Source organism: Stegastes partitus, unplaced genomic scaffold, assembly GCF_000690725.1.
Source record: "Stegastes partitus isolate 25-593 unplaced genomic scaffold, Stegastes_partitus-1.0.2 Scaffold850, whole genome shotgun sequence".
NCBI lineage: Eukaryota > Metazoa > Chordata > Actinopteri > Pomacentridae > Stegastes > Stegastes partitus.
In genome coordinates, this window is record NW_007578581.1 from 76724 (window position 1) to 96927 (window position 20204).

General features: G+C 41.0%; 1 protein-coding gene across 1 annotated transcript in view; it reads right to left on the bottom strand.

Annotated features, from left to right (window-relative positions):
- Positions 1-19488, bottom strand: part of cpe (carboxypeptidase E) — a 20858-nt gene extending 1370 nt beyond the window's left edge. The window contains exons 1-8 of the mRNA XM_008292978.1: positions 19145-19488; positions 7216-7412; positions 6820-6987; positions 5370-5487; positions 4843-5025; positions 4043-4182; positions 1281-1380; positions 848-966 (exon numbers count right to left, since the gene is read on the bottom strand). Of these exons, the coding sequence (XP_008291200.1) occupies positions 848-966; positions 1281-1380; positions 4043-4182; positions 4843-5025; positions 5370-5487; positions 6820-6987; positions 7216-7412; positions 19145-19385 (1266 nt within the window). The 5' untranslated portion in view covers positions 19386-19488. The remainder of the gene's footprint in view (positions 1-847; positions 967-1280; positions 1381-4042; positions 4183-4842; positions 5026-5369; positions 5488-6819; positions 6988-7215; positions 7413-19144) is intronic.
- Between the last annotated feature and the right edge of the window lie 716 nt (positions 19489-20204).

The window sequence follows — 20204 nt, forward strand, 5'->3', positions numbered from 1 at the left end:
AAACAATAGCTTCTGGGTCTAATGTCAGCTAGTGTTTGCAAACCCTTGATAGATGCTGCCCTACAATGGCCAACTTGTTGACTTTATTACTATTCTTTACTTGTGCTACCATGTTTTTTAACTTTAGCATTTGAAACATGTAGCTTGCCACTGTGGCAGCTCTTTAAAAGTCTTCTAATTGTCTTTTGTAATCTTGATAGCTCAGATCTGCAGTCCTATAAAAATGAAGATATTTGAGCTAGACGTCAGCCCGTAGTCATATGTAGCCTGCCACAATGTGTCTCACGCAGATATCATTTCAACAGCCTGTGCAAAGCGGGACTGTTACGCCTTTATTCTGAATCACTGTTCTCTATGTAAGGTACAGAGATGGAATGGGATGGTATTGTTTTTGTGCCTTTAAGCCAGCAGCAGAGGTAGTGACAGGAGGAGGACACACCACACGACACACTGGTGCTGTTGTGTTACATGTAACAATCCCGTTATGGTGGCATGTTACAAGGAATCACACACTGGAGCGGCATTACACAGGCTTGTTTTTCTCCAGTTTGGTACGATCTCTGAAAGGGGCTTTTGTTTTGATGGATCACAAACTGCTCTCATTGGATGCTCATACAACTGCCGACATAAACTGTGAACCTATCGCTGCTACTGAATACATGTTAGAAGTGCTCCGTCAGTTGTACCACGTGTTCAAGCACAAACGACGAGCAGGACTTAACTGAGTATATTTTGATTCATGAATAGAGATTAGACATCTTTGAAATATAACTGCATAATTCAAGATACCTTTTATAAAGATGAAAGATGCACACAATGTAGGTTGGTCGATTGGGTTGTGTCTTACCCTGGTTGCAGGGCTGTAGGGAACAGCCACCTTCTTGATGACAGTCAGGTATCCTGGAGCAGAAGCTGCCACTTTGTAGTTTCCTGGAGCCAGTAGGCGCCAATAGTCTCCATCTTTGGCTACAAATTACAGGGTTTCATTAATACACGCATGCAAGCAACACACAAAGCAGCCGCCTGATGCTCAGTTATGAAAATAAGCACACTCACAAGACTGACTGTTTTAACTGCCCACTACAATCACTGTGATATGAAAAGCAGGTGCAAGTAACAGAAATCAGGCAAGCAGCTGGTGCAGTTCCCACTATGTCCACAAGATGGAGGCACTGCAGCATCTTACTGCTGGGACCTCTCACATGATGCTTCAGTTCCACTCGGATGCAGTGTGTGTTAGTTTTGTTAAGACTGTGTGAATTTGCACTGAATCCTCATACCTGTGGTCAAGTCATGGTCAATACCCTCCACAGAGATGGTGGCATTGGAAATGGGGTTGCCCTGGAGGTCACGGACAAAGCCCTTGACGCCACGATGAACCTGCATACACAGAGACGCACAAAGAAGCATATTCAGTTTGATTCAGAGACTGTAATCTGTGGTTTTGATTTGTTTTCAAATCTTTGGAGGCCAGGATGCACCCAAACATAAATCCTTAACCTGATCATTAAAAAAATCTAACATGAACAAGGACAACGAGATAGAAAGGCAGACGATGTCCACACCAGAGTGCTGACTGTTTAAATGCTGGAATACGTTTTCTGGGCAAGACACCTCGGTAACACTTTATAATAACTATCCGTTATAACTAGTTAATAGATCATTTGTAAACTGTTAGGGACATTATTCTAAAGTTGCAACTATTCCTCATTTATTCCTCATACATTAAAGACAATGTTCAACATTCTATCTGTTGTATGTCTTTGGTAAAACATAATACACAGAAAAGTCTATGGGTGGTTGAGGTACACAACTGTGATATTTTAAATATCACATCAAATTTCTGTACCTTGAACTTGTTCCACCCATTTGCTGTTCTACAACGTTTCATAGGTACTGGTAGATGGTTAACAAACTATTAACAAGTGATCTGTAAAGTGTGAGTTAATGTAGTAGTTAAGTGTTAGTTATAAGTTTATGTATGTTACTGAGACATTATTCTAAAGTTGCAACTATTCCTCATTTACCAGCAGTTAATAAATGAGGAATAGTTGCAACTTTAGAATAACGTCCCAATAACATATATAAACTTTTAACTGATACTTAACAATTCATTAGTAAGTAATTCACTAATGGCTTGTTCATGATCTATGACTGGTTTATAAGGTATGGCTGTAAATCATTAATATACAGTTAACAAGTCATTTATAACTCATTAACTAACAGTTTGTAAATGGTTTATTAACTATCTATAAGGCATCGTTATAAATCATCAACAAACTATTAACAAACACTTAACAAGTGGTTAATAACTCATTAATTAACAGTTTACAAATTATCTATTAACTAGTTATAACGGATAGTTCTTATAAAGTGTTACCGACACCTCTTGTAAGAACACTTACTAGCAGTGAAGGTAGGTTTAAATTGTCTTTCTGCATCAAAGCCTCTCATGTTAATCTTAATGGAACTTAAAGGATGTCTTAATGTGTAAGAATATGTGCATAAATTTAGCATCCAACTTTATTGCAGTGATCTTGAAATACGACCATATACCCTGGAATTCACAGAGGAAAACAGAATATTGTGCTCAAGTAAGCATTCTTTATGATCCTCAACAAGACGCTTTGAGTTTTTCTTCGTAGCAATTCTTTTTAAAATACAAATAGATCATCATATTGAACACACCCATGGGTGTGAACACAGATTGTCATCAACCCAACAACTCAGTGTACTGATGGTGTGACAGCTTCACTGATCTAATGGGAAGGTATATAAAACACAACCTTAGTATATATGTACATGTTTAATATCTTAGCTTCAGAGTCGCTACTCTAAAACCAGAACTTCCCTGACCTGTCGACTTGAATCACTGCAATCAGTTTGTTCACTTTTTTATTTAGGACTCAGTAATCAAATCTGCGTATTACAGGAAGGATACAAAAACAACATAAAAGTTTCTTATGGCTAAAGTGAAAATGTGAGACCTAAGGCAAGATAAACATAACAGGGCTTTAAATATAAAAAAACAGCACAAGCCCTAACTTCTTATTAAAGGTTTGCAATACAGTTTGTTTTTTATCAGAACTTTCTTAAGTTCTGTCTACAATTCTACAATTTCATTTAGCAGATGCTTTTATCCAAAGTGACATACATCTGAGAGCAGATACAACTCAAGCAAGGATCTAGTCAGGAGAAAAACAATCCAGATGAGTGCCATAGAACAAGTTCAAGTGTGTTAGGGCGTTGATGCCAGTAGCAGACTGTGTGGGAGGTAATAAGACTTTTTTCTTTTTTTCTGTCCTTGTTTAATAAAATTTTTAACTTAATTTTGACAGTAGGAATGCATGATTTCAATGCTGTGATTGAAGACTGACAATAAAAAAATTGAATAGCTCATTCTGATCTTAATATAGGCAGGTTTTTTTATTTTTATTTTATTTTATTTTTTTTAAAGTGGTCAAAATAAGATATTCTGACTCTGACAAAACAGTTCTGTACTTGTCAGTGAATTCTTGTCATTCTAGTTTCCAGCATCTTATTCTTACCAAGTGTTCAGGCAGGTTACTCAGAACCATTTAAGAATATCTAATCATGATAGTTTAATACAAGTAAAATGATCTAACATATAAACTGCGTGGTAAGAAGAAGCATCTTGTCAGACAAAGAACTTGCATATATTGTCTTAATTTAAGACATTTCATCTTAGTCAGATTCCACTTTTCACAGTTTGTGTTCTCTGGCCTATTAACAGTCAAAGCTGGTTTCTTTTTACTATCAAGCTGTATTAGCTGACTTAATGAACCAATCTAAAATCAGAAAACGTGCCTCGAGCAGTTCTGACAACAGTCGAAGGAGTCAGTTCAGCACTAACAAACTACTTTGAGTAGTTCTTCATTGTCTTCTCAATATTAGCATTTATTCACTTGAAACTACGCACTTTAGTTTTGTTTCTGGGTCAGCTGCATCAAGTACATCAATGGAAACAGATGAGGGCCCAGAGCATGATTTATAGTACGGATATTTATAGCGTGCTGCCTACCTGCTCGATGTAGTTGACGAGGGAGTTGCGGTTCTGCTCCCAGTAGTTCTTCAGAGTGTCCTCATTGGGGAACTTGTCACAGCTGAGCTCCAGAGTGATTTCAAAGCAGTTGCTGCTGAGGTAGTTGAAATCCTGCATTCCTGCAACGGGTCAGTAAGAGAAAGACTGATATTAATGAGTGAAAATGGCAGAAACATTAGAGCAACATGGCAATGATGGTCAGATAACCCTGGGTTTGGTCAATTGCAGGTATGAATTTAGGTTTCTAGATTTAGTTGATGAGTGAAAGTTTATTCAGACAAGTGGGATACATATAACTGCTGTTTTAACATGTCAAACAGAACCGCACTCTCACATCTGCTGGCCAAGAAATGTCCACCTTTAGCTCATCACAAATGCAAACAATAATACTCTGTAGAAAAGGTGTCTGCATTACCAAATTTTTCCACCTGAGAGCAACTGTTTTTTGCAACCGTAAAATATGTCACTCAGAACATACCTTGATCACAACTTATTGTTTTTTTTAAAGAAATGAAAGGGATCATTTGTGGGGGGGAGGCAGTCTATGTGTTCCTATTAAGGGCAGTTATTTTTATTAAGTGCAGTTATCGCAGATGGGATGAAAGATTTTTTGTAAATGTTGTCAGATATAGTCTGTGAATGATGGAAACAATGTCTTTTTCTAACATTGATACATAAACATCTCATTTCCAGCTCAGTTTGAACATAAATAAAACAGTGTCTCCTTACCTGAGCATCACTAAAACTAAACAGCTCACTGGAGGCCGGTTGTGTCTTACCTCCTGGCACGCTGTACCAAGCCCCGCCGTTAGTGATGCCATCTTTGAAGCTGGAGTCGTCGTCGTTCTTGCGGCAAGGGGGTCGCTGGGGGTCGGACATGACTGGGTTGTAAATGGAGTAAGCTCTGGCCAGAGACTTGAACATCACATCATCGGGACTGGCACTGTACTCGTGGGTGGATCCTTAGAGGATGGAGAACAAACACTGTTTAGACAGCAGCTGTGATAAAGTGTTACTAGAACACCTGCATCTGCAACCAATTAAACCTGTGCTTGCTCAACACACTTTGTTTACTTTGGGTGATAATGCGGTGGAACATTTTCCGTCTGATTTAAGTCCCATTTACGACATTCTGAAGAAAAACGATTAAAAGTGTTTGTTGTTTCAGTAACAGCTCAAATATTTGTTTCAATAAATCAGCAGAAACGACCTCACATAAAAGAGGGGAACAGTTTACGTGCAATTTAACAGCCCGAAAAAGAGAAAACAGGAAGTGTAGCAGTGTTGTGTGTACATGTGTACGTACCAGTGCGGGTTTCATCGTATGGATAGTTGGCCACGACGTCGCCTCCGTGCAGGTTAGCTGAGAGGACGAATGGGATATCCATGATCCAGTGGATCACGGATTTGGTCTCTGGGGCGAGCTGCAAATGTGAAGAAAATGGAATAACTAACACATAAAAATACATACTGAAGCAGCAAAGAAGATTCATTTTTGCATCTAATATATTGTCACTTCCAATCTACAGAAACCAAACAATTTAGAAAATGTTATAAAGGAGCTTATAAGTGTTTTTTTGTTTTTATAATAGGAGCCTTACATAATTTACAATTACTACAATTAAAGTGATAATTCTCTGTAGTTTTGTCTCTGCTATTCATTCCATACATTTTTTTAAAGTTGTTTTTTTAGCCTTTATTAGATAGGACAGTCAAAGGAGAGACAGGAAAGTGGGGAATGGGTTGCAACAAAGGGCCATGAGCAGGATTCGAACCCATAGCCACTGCATCAGAGACTATAGCCCCTGTACATGGGTGACCAGCTCAACCAGGTGAGCTAAACCTGCGGCCCACATTCCATATATTTTGAATATTAATTAAAATACGGATCGCTGCAGCTTTGAGTCAATCCTTATGCGCCAAACTTCTGCTGTAAATATCCTCAGAGAACCAAATGTTCATTATTTCATACCTGAAAACCCTAACAGATGCATTTTTTTGCTCCCATCTGAATAACATTAACTAAAAATGAAGGTGGGCAAATAATTTAGGAAACTATATACAGACGTCCTCAAATGTATTCATACCCTTCCATTAAAGAAAAGGCAAAATTCAGTGAGTCACAGTCACTCAAATAACAAGAAACTGAAAAAAGTACTAATAAATAAAAATTTGCTAAATTGCAATTTAGTGAAATAAGACATGTTGTTGAATGTTGTTGAAAAGATTTTTTTTTTTTTTTAAATGGACAAATGAGAGCACTTTGCTGATGAGCAGTGGGCCAAAATCCAAATAGCTGTCAACAGGTGCAGAAGTCTGATTGAGAGTTACAGAAAACACTTGATTGCAGTGATTGACTCAAAGGGTTGTTCAACAAAATGTTAGTTTACAGGTCCCATCATGCTTTTTTGCTTGTTTGTTTGTTTGTTTGTTTTATATATATATATTTCTTTTGAACCACAATTCAAAAGCGATGTCATGATTTTCATAAAATTTTTATTTATTATTACTTTTGTCAATTTCAACTTATTTCAGTGACAGCTGTTGTTCTCCTTCTTTAATGGGAGGATATGAATACATATGAGGACGACTGTATATTTATATCAGCATTATCTTGTGGCTGAGTGACCCAGACGGGGCAGATGAAGAAGAAAGTCTTGACTTCATGCATCACTGTTTTGGTCTTTTCATGGGATTTGCTGATAATATGAACCAACACCAGCCTCATCCTTTAATCACCTGGTTTGTTTGCATACCTTGGTGTTTTCATCCACGGCCTTCTTCATGTTCTGCAGCAGGTGGTTGTTGGCTCCGCCCTCCCGCTCGTTGATGTAGATGATGCGGTCCAGATCGGGGAAGTTACGGTTCAGGTCCACCCCCTGTGCGTTGCTGCGGCCCACAAACCAGTCCTTGATCTCTCCGGGCTGCACAGGAAACAGGATTGGACGTTCAGACGGAAACACAGGAGTAAAGAGGCAGCGTCTGAGAGCTTTAATAGTTACTGTTCTTGCTGCGTGTGTGTAATTCAAAGCCAAGAGTTGTGGCTCCTAAGTCACTGTTTGTAGTCTTGTAAGCTTAATCTGTCTGGTGCTAAATCCTCGGATCAAGTTTCTAGGCTATGCGGCGTGATTTTCGTTGTGCTGTCTCATCACCTGAGAGGCGGCTTTCTCAAAGCCGTCTGGGTTCATAGACGGCATGAGGTGGATGCGCGTGTTGCTGATGAGGTCGATGATGGTCTCGTTGCCCTGCTGGTACTGGTTGCACAGGTACTGAGCCAGATAGATGAGGAGCTCTCTGCCCACGGCCTCGTTGCCGTGCATGTTGGCGATGTATTTAAACTCGGGCTCACCTGCGAGAAACCAAAAGGCACTTATTGTGTTACTATGACACAGACAGAGTCGTCCTCAAATGTATTCATACCCTTCTAAGAAAAGGCAAAATTCACAACAGTCACTCAAATAAGTTAGAAACTGAAAAAAGTAATAATAAATAGAAATTTGATAAATTGTAATTTAGTAAAGTAAGACATTGCTTTTGAATTGTGGTTGAAAAGAATAATAATTTTTTTTTAAAACTAATCTGTCCTGGACAAATGAGAGCACTTTGCTGATGTGCAGTGGGCCAGTGGAGGGTGTGAATACATGTGAGGACGACCTTATGTAGTCAACCTCATTCCAAACAGCCTGTTTATGGCTCGTGATGAGAGGCAGAACTGAATTTAAACATAGCAGACAATTTTACAAACTTTTTAAGATTTAAACAATAAATGCACTTTTGACCAGCTTGAACCAATCACAGATACACTCACAAAATAGACAGCGGGTGAAATAACATGACAGCACCATCTTTGAAAAACGAAGCCGTATTAAGTCAGAAGTCATGGTAACAGTCTTTTTATCTTCTTAGGACCACAAAGAGGCCGCAGATAAGGAATTCTCATTTGTTCTGGAGGTTATGAGACACACAGACCCACTATGACACATGATGAACACGCTCCAGCCGTGACAAACACGCCGACTCATCCCCCCAAAGGTTAAACAGGACTGAACATTGCAGCCCAGAACTCCATTTGGACAATTATGGCCGAGACACAGTGGATTAAGGAGCGACGGTGTCACAGGTTGTTCTGCCTGATACTTGCTGGTGACAGGTCTGAGATCAGATTCACAGAAAGTTCAACTCCGGGACATGACGTTGCTAAATGAGGCTTCCTCAGGGAGACTTACAACATAAACGGCAGGATGTCTGGAGTTTGTAATCATTGACTTTTATCATTCGTACTGTCATGAAGACACAAATCCCTGCTTTCACATGAGAAACATATTTAAGTATCTCAGTAGTGGAACAGATTTGTAGCTTTACATTCATACTTAAAGGATGTAAGTCATATTTTTTTCTTATTGAAGTTTTTCCAGATGTAAAATGTTTTTCCTGAGTCATTTACAGATGACCTGCTGACAGTGGAGTAACCTAAATGGAGTCTCTGTAATCGATACGTTTGAATGTTTTTTGAGCAATGCATTTTGAAAAATATTAGATTACACATCTTCATGGTTGAACAGAAGCAAACACGAGGCATAATGGTGCAATGGATGCAGTGAGTTACACTTTGTGCTGCAACATGAGCATCACTTTTATTGATTTTAAGTTCCCCCAAATTAGTTAACAGTTAATTTTTGCTGTGTGTTATTTGATGTACTGACAAATATCACAGAGTTATTTTGATCCTGAAGAAATCCTAATAAAACCAGATGATTCTCAGACATGGTCTGCTCTAATCCTGACTCATTAATGTGTATCCTGCATTAAGTAAAAGGAGGTAGGATGGTAAAATTACAATTTTCTTTAAACCTTTACATCTTTCACTGCATTGTTATTTTTATTTTATTTTTTTAAGTTTTAAGAAAAACTAATCATCAATCCTCAGAGCAAAAGATGGCTTCTTCAAATGTTTTCTTATGTCCAGCTAATAGTCCTCGACCCAACAGGTATTTAGTTTACGGTAATACAGTTGATTATGTTGCTTGATTGCAGTTTCAAAGCAGTTTATAACTGGCTGACTAATTGTTTTACCCACCATTTTGTTAAATCTACAATCAAACAAATCTCTCTCTTTTATTAGGTAATCAGATGCTTTTGTTGGTGTATTACCTGTGAGTACTACTTTTATTACAGCTGTTTTGTTGTTGAATTAAGTTAATTTAGTTCTGTTTGGGGCTGAAAGGCGGAGCAGTTGGTAGCACTGTTGCCTCACAGCAAGAAGGTCAGCGGTTCGCGTCCCGGGAGTGCGTGGAGTTTGCATGTTCTCCCCATGCAGCGTGGGTTCTCTCCAGGTTCTCCGGCTTCCTCCCACAAGTCCAAAAACATGCTGAGGTTAATTGGTGATTCTAAATTGTCCGTAGGTGTGAATGTGAGTGTGCTTGGTTGTCTGTCTCTAAGTGTAGCCCTGTGATAGACTGGTGACCTGTCCAGGGTCCTCTGCCTTCACCCTAAGTCAGCTGGGATAGACTCCAGCCCCCCACGACCCTAGTGAGGATTAAGCGGTGTATAGATAATAGATGGATGGATAGTTCTGTTTGCTGAACTAAAATATCCTCTACTATTCTATTGGTCCATTCAATATGCTGATATTTTCCAACACGTTTTGGCCGACTGCCGATGCCCAAACCAATGTTAATGTATTTTTTCCACCTAACTTCAGTGAACACCAGATCTGTCCCGTCATGAAATTACCAAATGATTATACGTACTTTCATCGTGTTGGTCCACTGGCAGGTGCAGACATAAAACAATGTTTTTTTAACTGTACACTCTAACTTACATGTAAAACAAGCAATATTTCTTAACCATCAACTCTTATCCTGACGGACGTTATCAGCCTGTCCATGTTCACTTTAGACTCGTGCCATGTTTTATTTTAAAGGCTTAAAGCTGATAATGATGATGTGCTGATGTCATTGTGCATCTTTCACCTGGATGAGACCTTGCTGATCCTGGTTTAGAGAAACCTGGATATCAGAGTAGGTTTATCTGACAGAAACCAGGATACTGTAGCATGTCAACACCTTATCCAGGTTTACAGAGAGAAGTGGCTGAAATGTTCAGGAGTCAAGACAATCAGACACTTGAATCAAGAAAATGCTTCATGTTCCATGTAAACATCACACTCCTAATAGGATGAAAACCAGATAAAAACTCGAATTCTGTGCATCTAAACATACTTAAAGTTGATCTTTCACTGAGGAACAAGGTTGCTAATGCGATAGCTAAACCTTTATCTGGAATCTTTGAACTCCAGCTTCCCTGTTACTGCATAATCTAGCTTTGGTCTTACAAGTATTTATAATATCCTCTTCTGATTCAACCTTCCCCGACAGAGAGTTCACATTTGAGAACGCTGAGAATATCTTCCTACATAAATGACTTAATCATCAAAAACGCTCTCAATTAAGCTTTTGTCAATCATCAAATAGTCGACCTAGATAATTCATGTCTTTACTTCCTTCTAAGGTTTCCTTTTCTCATTTTATCTAAAAATACAGACTTTGCCGTTTGATGGATTAACTGATCTTGGCCACGTGAGTGTGTGTCGACAAAAACACCGCTTTGCTCTTCCTTTCCTTTATCACAGGTGATTTTGCTTTTTGTATTTAAGAGCTATTTCTGTCCTTAAGCTCAGTAAATTTGTGCTCTAATGAAGCACGCTCCCACCATCTGTTTTATGTACTAATTAGCCCTTCCTTCTCTCCTCTAGGTTTCTTCATCTATGAAAATTTATAGAAAACACACACAAGCATGACACAGATTCTTCTTAGGAGCTATATAAAGTGCTCAGAGTTTGAGCTACAGTATACGCTTGTACACATTCTTTTGATTAACTGCAAACTAAAGATTAATGGTTCTCTGTGGCTGCACGAGAACAAAGAAACGACTTTGAGCATTGATGGGAAAAAAAAAAAACTGTCTTTTGTTCAGATCAGTTATGAGTTATGAAATGTAACTCAAGCGCAGCAGATGGTGAAGTGTGTGTGTGTGTGTGTGTGTGTGTGTGTGTGTGTGTGTGTGTGTGTTTGAAGCCAAACTGCTGTAGGGTCCAATTTTTACTGAGAGCGTTTTTTTGTGTTTTTATTGTTCTTACCCCTCCTCTGACTTGGCTTCGTTTTTCACATCATTATTATTAATTCGACAACTAAAACACAGCAGAAAAATAATGCTTTCAAGATGCAAGTGCGCATGTGTGTCAATATTTTTCTATCCATTTCAGCATCTCGTGGAGCGTTTTATGTGTTTGTGAAGTAATGCCAGTGGCTTCTTGAGTGAGTAACACACACGGACGCACAAACCGCCCGGCACACATCTGGTAGTCAGGTTATTTTTAAATGCTCGAATCTGGCTCCGAGTCGCTACTAATGATTTCAAGACTACAATTAACTCTTTCCGTTCCTGACGTCGGCGAATGGTTTTTACAGGCTTCAGAGGCCCGACGGAGCTGTCAAACACATGCACTCGCACACGTACACACACTTTGAAGTCGGACTCTGCCAAAAAGAAGTTACTGTGATTCAAGCTATTGCACAGATGCTCGGTATCTTGGGACTTCCCCCCCCTCCCTTTCTCCCTGAAGAAACATGTTTTTATGCTGCCGATACCCATGTTCGTGTGTGACAGAACGCGGAGCTGGACATGATTTGTATATGTAGAACACACGCAGAAGCCATTACGGGCCAAATCCTGAAGCTAATTTAAGATGTGTTTGAGCGAGTTCTGGGTAGTGTGTGCAGGCAGGAGGAGAGGTAGGACTAACTCCCTGCTTTAATTCTGCAAAAAATCATGATGAGTAATGCTGTCGTTTGTTTAATCATCCTGTGAGCACATTCACACTTTCAGAGCAACTCTGTTCTTTGAACATGCATAAACACTTCTCCCTCTCTTCTCAATTTATTCCTGTTTTCACTCAACCTGTCGGAGTGACCCTGAGCTGCTTTTATCCCATCATACACACACACAGAAGCATTCATGCATGATGGTGTGAAAGAAACGGTGCATATGTGAAGGACTGGTTTTCAATATGTGGGCGAAATTTTTATTTTTTTTTTTTTAACAAATCCACATTTAAAGCAAAGAAAGATGTCATCACACATCAAATGGAATAGGTGCAGAAGCATTCAAAGGAAAAGGAGGTGAGCTTAGCATTCAATCACATCAGCAGAAATTGTGAATATCTTGAAACATGATCATCTAAATGTAGGTGGAAAGGCCATTTCTGATTTCATTTTTGTCCGCTTAGATATGGGCTAGTTTTAATATAGTGAAACTCATATAAAATAGTGTTATGTTTATTAGTTTCCTGTGTTCTTTACTCCTACCAACAGCGCAAAATCTATTCTCTATACAAAAAACCTAGAAACACAAGCAACCAGAAACTGTTTACATTGACAAAGCCGCAAGCATAGCATCATTAAAATGTTTCCTGTTTTATTCTCTTTGCGATTAACTGATTGAAGAGGGTTCCAGAGGGTTGCGACTTTACATTATGTGATGTTTCATGTGTCAAAAATATTCTGATGGTTTTCAAACAAAAAAAAAAACGAAAAAGGCACAGCTCCTATCTTTACCTCCAGTTCATTTCTAATTTCTCTTAAGTCAATATAACACATCTGTTGGTGGAAGGAAAAAAAAAACCCATCATCCTACATCTGTCAAAAATTCTAACAGTGTCTGGCAGGTGATCGATACGGTCTCCTAGGCGACCACGTTGTAATGACTGCGGCTACGATATCATTTGGGAAGCACCGTGCTAGAGGGCTCTCAGTCGTCGTGGCAACCCTGACAGAGGCAGGTGCATCGGGAGACAAATCAACTGGGACACTGCGTAAACACACTCCCAGTCTGTCTGCTCACACATCGTCGCCGTGTTCGTACTCCCTCACCCTCACACGAGCAGTTTGTTAGCTCAGGACGACTGCCGGCTCTGTCAGCTCCGATTACAGACACACAGGCGCATACAGGAGAGAAAGAGCACCAACGCTGTGCTGTTTTGTTGCATTATAAGCTGAAGTCCCAAACAATTAGTTACATGATGCTCTACAAGCTTCTGTTAGTAAAAGGGATTTTCTCTTTGTTGTTTTTAAGCCGACTGATTTTAACAAAATTCACCTTTATAAAGACTCTTTAAAATAGAATACAGTAATTAATGCGTAAGCGCAAACACTTTTGGTTACTTCAGGAGTTATTGGGATGCTGTTGGATGCTGATGATGTCGTGCACTGAAATAGCTTAATGACTAATGAGTCTAAAAATTGTGATAAATGTCTTCAGCTGTCTGGCTCTTTCCACATAAAAACATTTGATAGTTAAATAGTTTGATGAATTTGAATATTCTGCTAAATTCTTTGACTGATCACTTTTTAGCTTCTGATATATCCGAGAAAGAACGATCAGCCGCAGCATTAAAACCACAAACAGGTGAGGTTTATAACTCTGATCTCATTAAAATGCAATGTTCTGCTGGGAAACGTTTGGTTCTGGCATTCATTGGGCTGCTATGTTAACATATAACACCCACCTAAACATTATTGAAGCACAAACTCCTCAATGGCAAAGACACCCCAACACCATCAGCCTCCCCTAGTCAGACAATCAATGCACCCTACCATACCATCATAACTGCTTTGGAACAGCTTGAGGAACACAACAAAGAGCTCAAAGTGTTGACCCAGCCTCCTAGTCTGACTGACTGGATGTAGACTGCAGGTATAAGCCTTCCATTTCCGCTGAACATTTAACACAACTTCAACTTTCACCATCTCCATGTTTCGCTGCCTGAAACAACAACCTCCAAACAGCAAACTACACTAAAACCAACATTTTTTTATTGAAGACTTGAGTCATGCAATAAGACTGGCCTGCTTGGTTCCTTCAGTGAATTAGCCATTTCAAAAAAATGTTCTACCAAAACAATTCTCCGTACTGCATCTTTGCTTAACTCCACCCACAGCGATCGGTTTGAAGAAACACAAACAAACTTGCATTGCAGAATGATAATGAGGTGCAGCGAGACCATTCTCCAGCACTGCCAGCGCTTTGGAGACAGATCAGACTATGTGAAACTACCAGCCGTCAAATTCCCCAGATCCCAACATGATCTAGATGAGCTGGAACGAGCCTAATTCAAAGAAGCCCCACAATCCACAGGGCCCAAAGGATCCACTGTGAACGTCTCTGTTTCAGACATCACAGGACACCCTCCCTCAGAGCTGTTTTGGAGGCACAAGGGGAACCGACGCAACATTAGACAGGTGGTTTCAACATGGGGCGGATCAGCGTAATTGCTTCTGCTCTAATGCCTACAACTGAGATGTCTACGTTCTACACTGAACGTGTGTTAAGATTTGAAAACCTCTTAGCATTAACCAAGATAAACCAGCAATATATTTGCTGCCATTTAACAACTGGAACAATGCCAAGGCCCTGTGGGAGGTGCAGCGTCTGACTGTTACAGAGTCTGGTTGCAAACAAAATAACTGCTGTTCTACATCTGGTAAAATGCAATGTGTTAGAAAATAGACAGAAAATTCCCTTTCAACATGTTACAGCTTCTTTAGAAAAAGCTGATGTAAGAAGGACCTTGACTGTGGCATCACTCAGCAAGTTGAAATGCAGAACATGAAGCATGCAAGCCGCATTAAAATTAATAGCAAATGGAGGAGAAAAATTAATGTAATAAAAGGAACAGAGAGAGGAAGAAAAACATGAATAGGAAATGGCTAGAAAAAGAAGACAGACTGGCAGGAGAAGAAGAAAAACAACATGAAGAAGTAGTCGGGGCACACAAAGCAGGCGGAGGAGGAGGAGGAGGAGGAGGAGGAGGAAGGTGGATGCGGGTGTCTGATGTATAATAAATGACCTCTGGCTGATGCCTTGGCCTTTCTGCCTCTCCCTCATTCCCTTTACATTCTCTTCCCTCCTCACAGTTGAACTCCTGTTTCATTTCCCGTTTTCTCAATCATCATTCCTGTCTTTTTTTATCTCCCTTTTCCATCAGCTCCTCCTGTCTCTCATCTGTTTTTGCCAGCTACATACAGGAAGAAGCTCCTCGCGGTGAAAATGTTGAAAAATACAATGAATTTGCGCGCTAGTCTCCTCCACTAACAGGAACCTTGTCCATTTAGAGGCCACTTTATATTCAATATGCCAAATGTCACCTGATATGACATATTCAGCAGTGAGTCTGGCTGCTATACTCTTTAACTGGGAATCTGTGTGCGTGCTCACTGGAGATTACACACTTCCTCTGTCGTCTGATAAAACGGTCCGGCGTGGAGTCTTGTGACAGTCTCCACCACATGAGATGGGCTGACGTATATTGGTTGAAGCAGTCCCTCATACTGATATGATTTTTTTTTTTCACCTTGAGACAAACCCATTACAAGATCGAATTTCTCTTCATATTAGAACTGCTGTAAAAGGTTCCAGACGTGAGAGTCAGAAGAGTTTAACCAGAGCTCCCCGTTTCTTTTCTCCCCCCAAGAAGACCAGCCCCTCTTTCTAGCTCAAATATGAGCCAGCTGTGTAGTAGAAGTAAACACCTCCTTCAAATGAAAAAAACGTGTCACCTATGTTCACCTATTTCGATTCTTTAAGCAAATAAAAGCACAAATTACGTCATAATGCTCCTAAAGTATCAGAAGCAAAACTGCTCCTGGACAGTTTAAAGACTCCCTCCAGTGAAAATAAAGTTTTTCACGTTGTTAACATGTCCATATGGGGCTTTTATATGCCAGCAGACACACCGTGAGCAACAATAAGCAGGCATAGCTGAGCATTTCTGCCTTGAAACTGCAGCACACCGATCACCGTCTTCAAAACCTACGGTAAGGGTTTCATCTGTGACAAACCTAAAGAAACAATCCTGCCAACTCTTCTGCAGAATGGAAGAATAAACATGTATGGCTGACTTACGCCGACATTTGAACTGTTGTGTAGTGTAGAGTAGTTAAACAGTGTTGGAGCAGAGCTGTAGGTGAGCTGGTGTGCTCGACTGCAGCGAGAGGGGAGGGGCGAGTGTAGAAAGAAACAGCATTGTAGAGTTATAAGTATTTTAAGGTAGGGATTTTAAGGAAGGTATTATTTTTATTGCAAAACATCTAAATATATAACTGATATACAGATGAGTTTGGGGGGTTTATTAAATGACCAAAGAGGGACTATAAGTAGCAGGAACTACTCTGACAGATGTAGAGGAGTAACAAATACCAAGATTATTTGACGTATAAAGTAGCATGAAACAGATCTACGCACAAGCACAAAAGAACAATTGAAGCTAAAGTTTGACATTTGAAAATGGTCCACTTGGGTGCACTTTCTGGCAGGGATCTAGATGAGAAGATCGGGGCTGAAACAGACACTTGTCACTGTTTGATCTGATAAGTTGAGCTTATTAGCCAATAGCTGTCTTTGTGCAGCAAACGCACAGCAACAGCATTTATTTGGAGTCACTGTTCATCTGGCATTTCAAGTCACTCTTCTTTTGGGCTCTGCAAACTCCTGAGGGAAATCATGTATCTGGCCCATAGCTGCTAGATGATAGATCATTATATTTTCTGTGCAGGTGAGATGTTAGCCAGAGTTTTTTTTTTTTTTGATGGAAACCAAAGTGCGGGGAGAAATGTCAATAAGAGCAGAGAGAGAGTGAACCGAACGATGCTATAATCAGCTTCTAATTTGGTTTTCTGTGTGACCCCTTTGACATTAGACTGGCCTTGTGATCCAAGGCAAACATGAAAATAAGAATTAACTCTAAGTTAGGCCTCCTTTCCATGCTTCCCATATGTTCCACGCTGCATGCACTCACTGTACAGTACATTAATGTGTACCTAGGGTTTCCACTCAGGGCTACAGACAGTTCCTGTGCTGCAGAGTATGACAGATGGCCGCTTACTGACAGATGCATCAGCTCAGGACCGTCGTCCTCCGGAGCCAGTCAGCCAGCCAACCACGAGCTGCCGGTTAGCTCAGTGCACTAAGCCGATCTGTTGCCCCGGCAACTGCTATTTCGGCTCCACCTTAGCTTGAACACACTGCAGTGTCAGATAGAATATTGGTAGGACACCTTGAACAAAGCTCAAAGGTTGCACATCTTATTTTTCTAGTCACACACAAACCATGCAGTTTTATCTCCTCTCCTCTGTCACTCTCCTTTGAAATATCTCTGGAGCTCTTCTCCCTCTTTTCCTTCTCTGTTTCATCCTACTTCTTGTTGCTGTGGATGTTTTGCTCAGCAGAGATGTAGAGGAGGAGGAGGAGGAGGAGGAGGAGGAGGAGGAGGGGAGGCACAACCCCTGTTGGTGAAGCAGCGGCTTGGAAACTCATCTGGTAGTAATAAGGGTTCCACATCGCTACTGTGACTCATGCCTGCGCACACCCACCGGACTATTACAGGCTTATTTAGTACGTACGGTCATTAGAGTCCGAGCCGAGCTGCACAGCAAACCTGTGGTGCACCATTACGACCACACAAATACAGCCCAAGAAGAAAATACACCTTTACGCAAAAAAATGGGACATGAAACATCAATTTAAGATGCCACAAAATGCACTCCATAGGCTACTGTAAGCTATAATCACAGAGGGCTTTGTTTTGGGGGATTACTGAGACTAAATTAATCACTTCCGGCAGTATGTCAGGGGTAAAGCTCCTGTTTGGAGAGAGCTGGCGAGGAATCACTGAACTGCTCCCAAATGTTCATTAGAGGTTAAAGGTACTACAAGTTAATCTGTGTGTTCCCGCTCACTGTTTTCGCACTACAAGTCTTGGATTACGAGTTTAAAATGGTAAAAAGGTGTCGATTTGGTTTGATCTATTCTCAGGATATTTGTTAAATACCAGACAAGAAAACTCCATCATTGTTCCTCTAAACGTCCCTGACATTAAAAAAAACAGATGACAGAAAACATTTCTAACCAGACTATTTAAATTGCGGCCTTGCAGTCTGAAATAAATCACAACGAGGACGAGGTAAATGAGCATTCCAGAGAATCGGAGCCTCAGTGTTTGTCACGCCAGCAGCTTAAGATCATCCGAGGCCCTGGTGCAAACTGCCTCCTTTTAACGGTATACGAGAACCGGTTTTTAATATTGGCTGCTGACTTCTAATATAAAAGTACAATTCCCAGTTTTAGCTGTTACATTTTGAAAACCATCTGATGAATTTCAAGATGCTGCTGATGGTCCTATAAAGGAATTATAAGTCATGAAGGAGTAGTCTTGGTTTCATCTGCAACCTTGTATGATTTTGGAGAAAGAAGAAGCAAACACTGGTGGACGCCCACATATTTACTTCTGTTACATCAAGAAACATATCACTTCCTCTCTATGGTTTCTTGCCTGCAGTCTTATCTTGACAGAACAGAGCAGTGCCATGAAGATGAAGGCAGAGTCAGTACTGTGAAGCCCCAAGGCCCTCTGAGGAACATCATGCATGTGTAGCCCTACCAGGACCTACTGCTTCATCTATTATTCAGACTTTCTCTCCTTTTGATGTGTGAACACTGTTTCCTGATATGTTGGGATCAGCAAATTGCAACATACATCAATGTTAAGCTGGAAATACTAATTCCAACCGCAGCCCAATGAGCCGTGGCATGATTCACCAGCCTTTGGGATGTTTTCTCAGAATCACGACTCAGGATACGCACGCAGAGATCCTTATCAACCAGCAAAATGGCGGCTTTGCGTGGCTGATCCCACAATCTATCATCTAGATTCCCTCTGAAGTGATGCAGCAGGCCCTTGCGCTCGCCGTTTCTTTTTTTTTTTTTTTTACGCGCAGCACGACACACCTGCGCTCCTGCTCTGCTGCGTTTTTATTCTGAGGCACCATCAGCCGCACAGGTCACTGCTGTTTAACCCGCGCACGAAATAAGGGCATCACCAAGTTGCTAATGCGCAATAGTGCGTGATGTGTTTGTGTTATCACAGCGTGTGATGATGGGCTCCAACCGCGGAGGAAACAAAAGGGGGGCAGCGGGACGTTCATTCACCGCAGTGTGCAGCGGACTGTGTGTGTGCGTAAAACTGACCAGGTTCGTGCGTCCCGGGGTTGTCGGACATCTCCAGCACCAGCAGCTCGCGGCCCTCGAAGCTCTCCCCGATGGTGTAGATGCGGGTGATGGTCGGACACTGCAGCCACACCGACACCAGCGCCTTCCGCAGCTCCTCGTAGCGGTGGTACTCGAAGGAGATCTCCCCGTCGGCACCGGCCGCGCTGGCCAGAGCGACCACCGCGGCCCCGAACAAAAGTACCGAAAGGAACTGTTTCATTTTTGACGCGTCCTCGTTTCCCTGAAGCCCTGTCTGCCTGTGGCTTGGTCCCAAGCCTTATCTCTGTGCTGCAGCCTCGCTTTAGGCTATAAATATCTCTCCCTCTGCTTCTCTCTCTCTCCTCTCCCTCTGAGTGAGATGCGCTGCTGTACCTGAGCGCAGACTCCCCGTCAGCCTCTGCGTTAAAGTTAGCCACAACGTCCTCACACCCGGGGAACATTTTTCAAAATAAAGGCAGCACAGCGCTTATTCAGGCAAAATTTCTGTACATGGCTAAGCTTACTTCATGCACATTGGAAAATTCAGCATGTTTCAGCCTATAGACAGACAAGAAATGAGAGAAAAGACATGAGCCGGAAGAAGCTATCCAGAGCAAAATGCACATAAAAAAATGTGAAAAGCAAAGAACATGACAGACATAAGTGAAAGGCAACACTAAAATCAAAAGCTGTTAAAGTCTGTGCACATCCAAAGCCTTCATACAGGCTACTCCAGCATCTGAAAGCACAAAAACAGATAAGATAGATAAATAGAGCTGCAGATTTTGTTGACTTTGGACTCATCTTTGATGCACTAAGAACACAAGAGTCAGAGGTCTGAGCTGTGCTGTGAATGCTGGAGTCACTCCATGCAGAGCTTTATAGAGCAATAAAAAAGTAAAGAGAGTCTTGTGGACAGGTGGAATTTTGTTGAGACTGAGCAATAAAAGTCTTACTGCAGCTTCTGCCCAGTCTGAAGCTGCCCAGAGAGAAGTTGTTGTCCTGCAGAAAGCTGATATGTTTGAATGTTGCCTTTCATTTCACTTCAGTTTTTACTGTG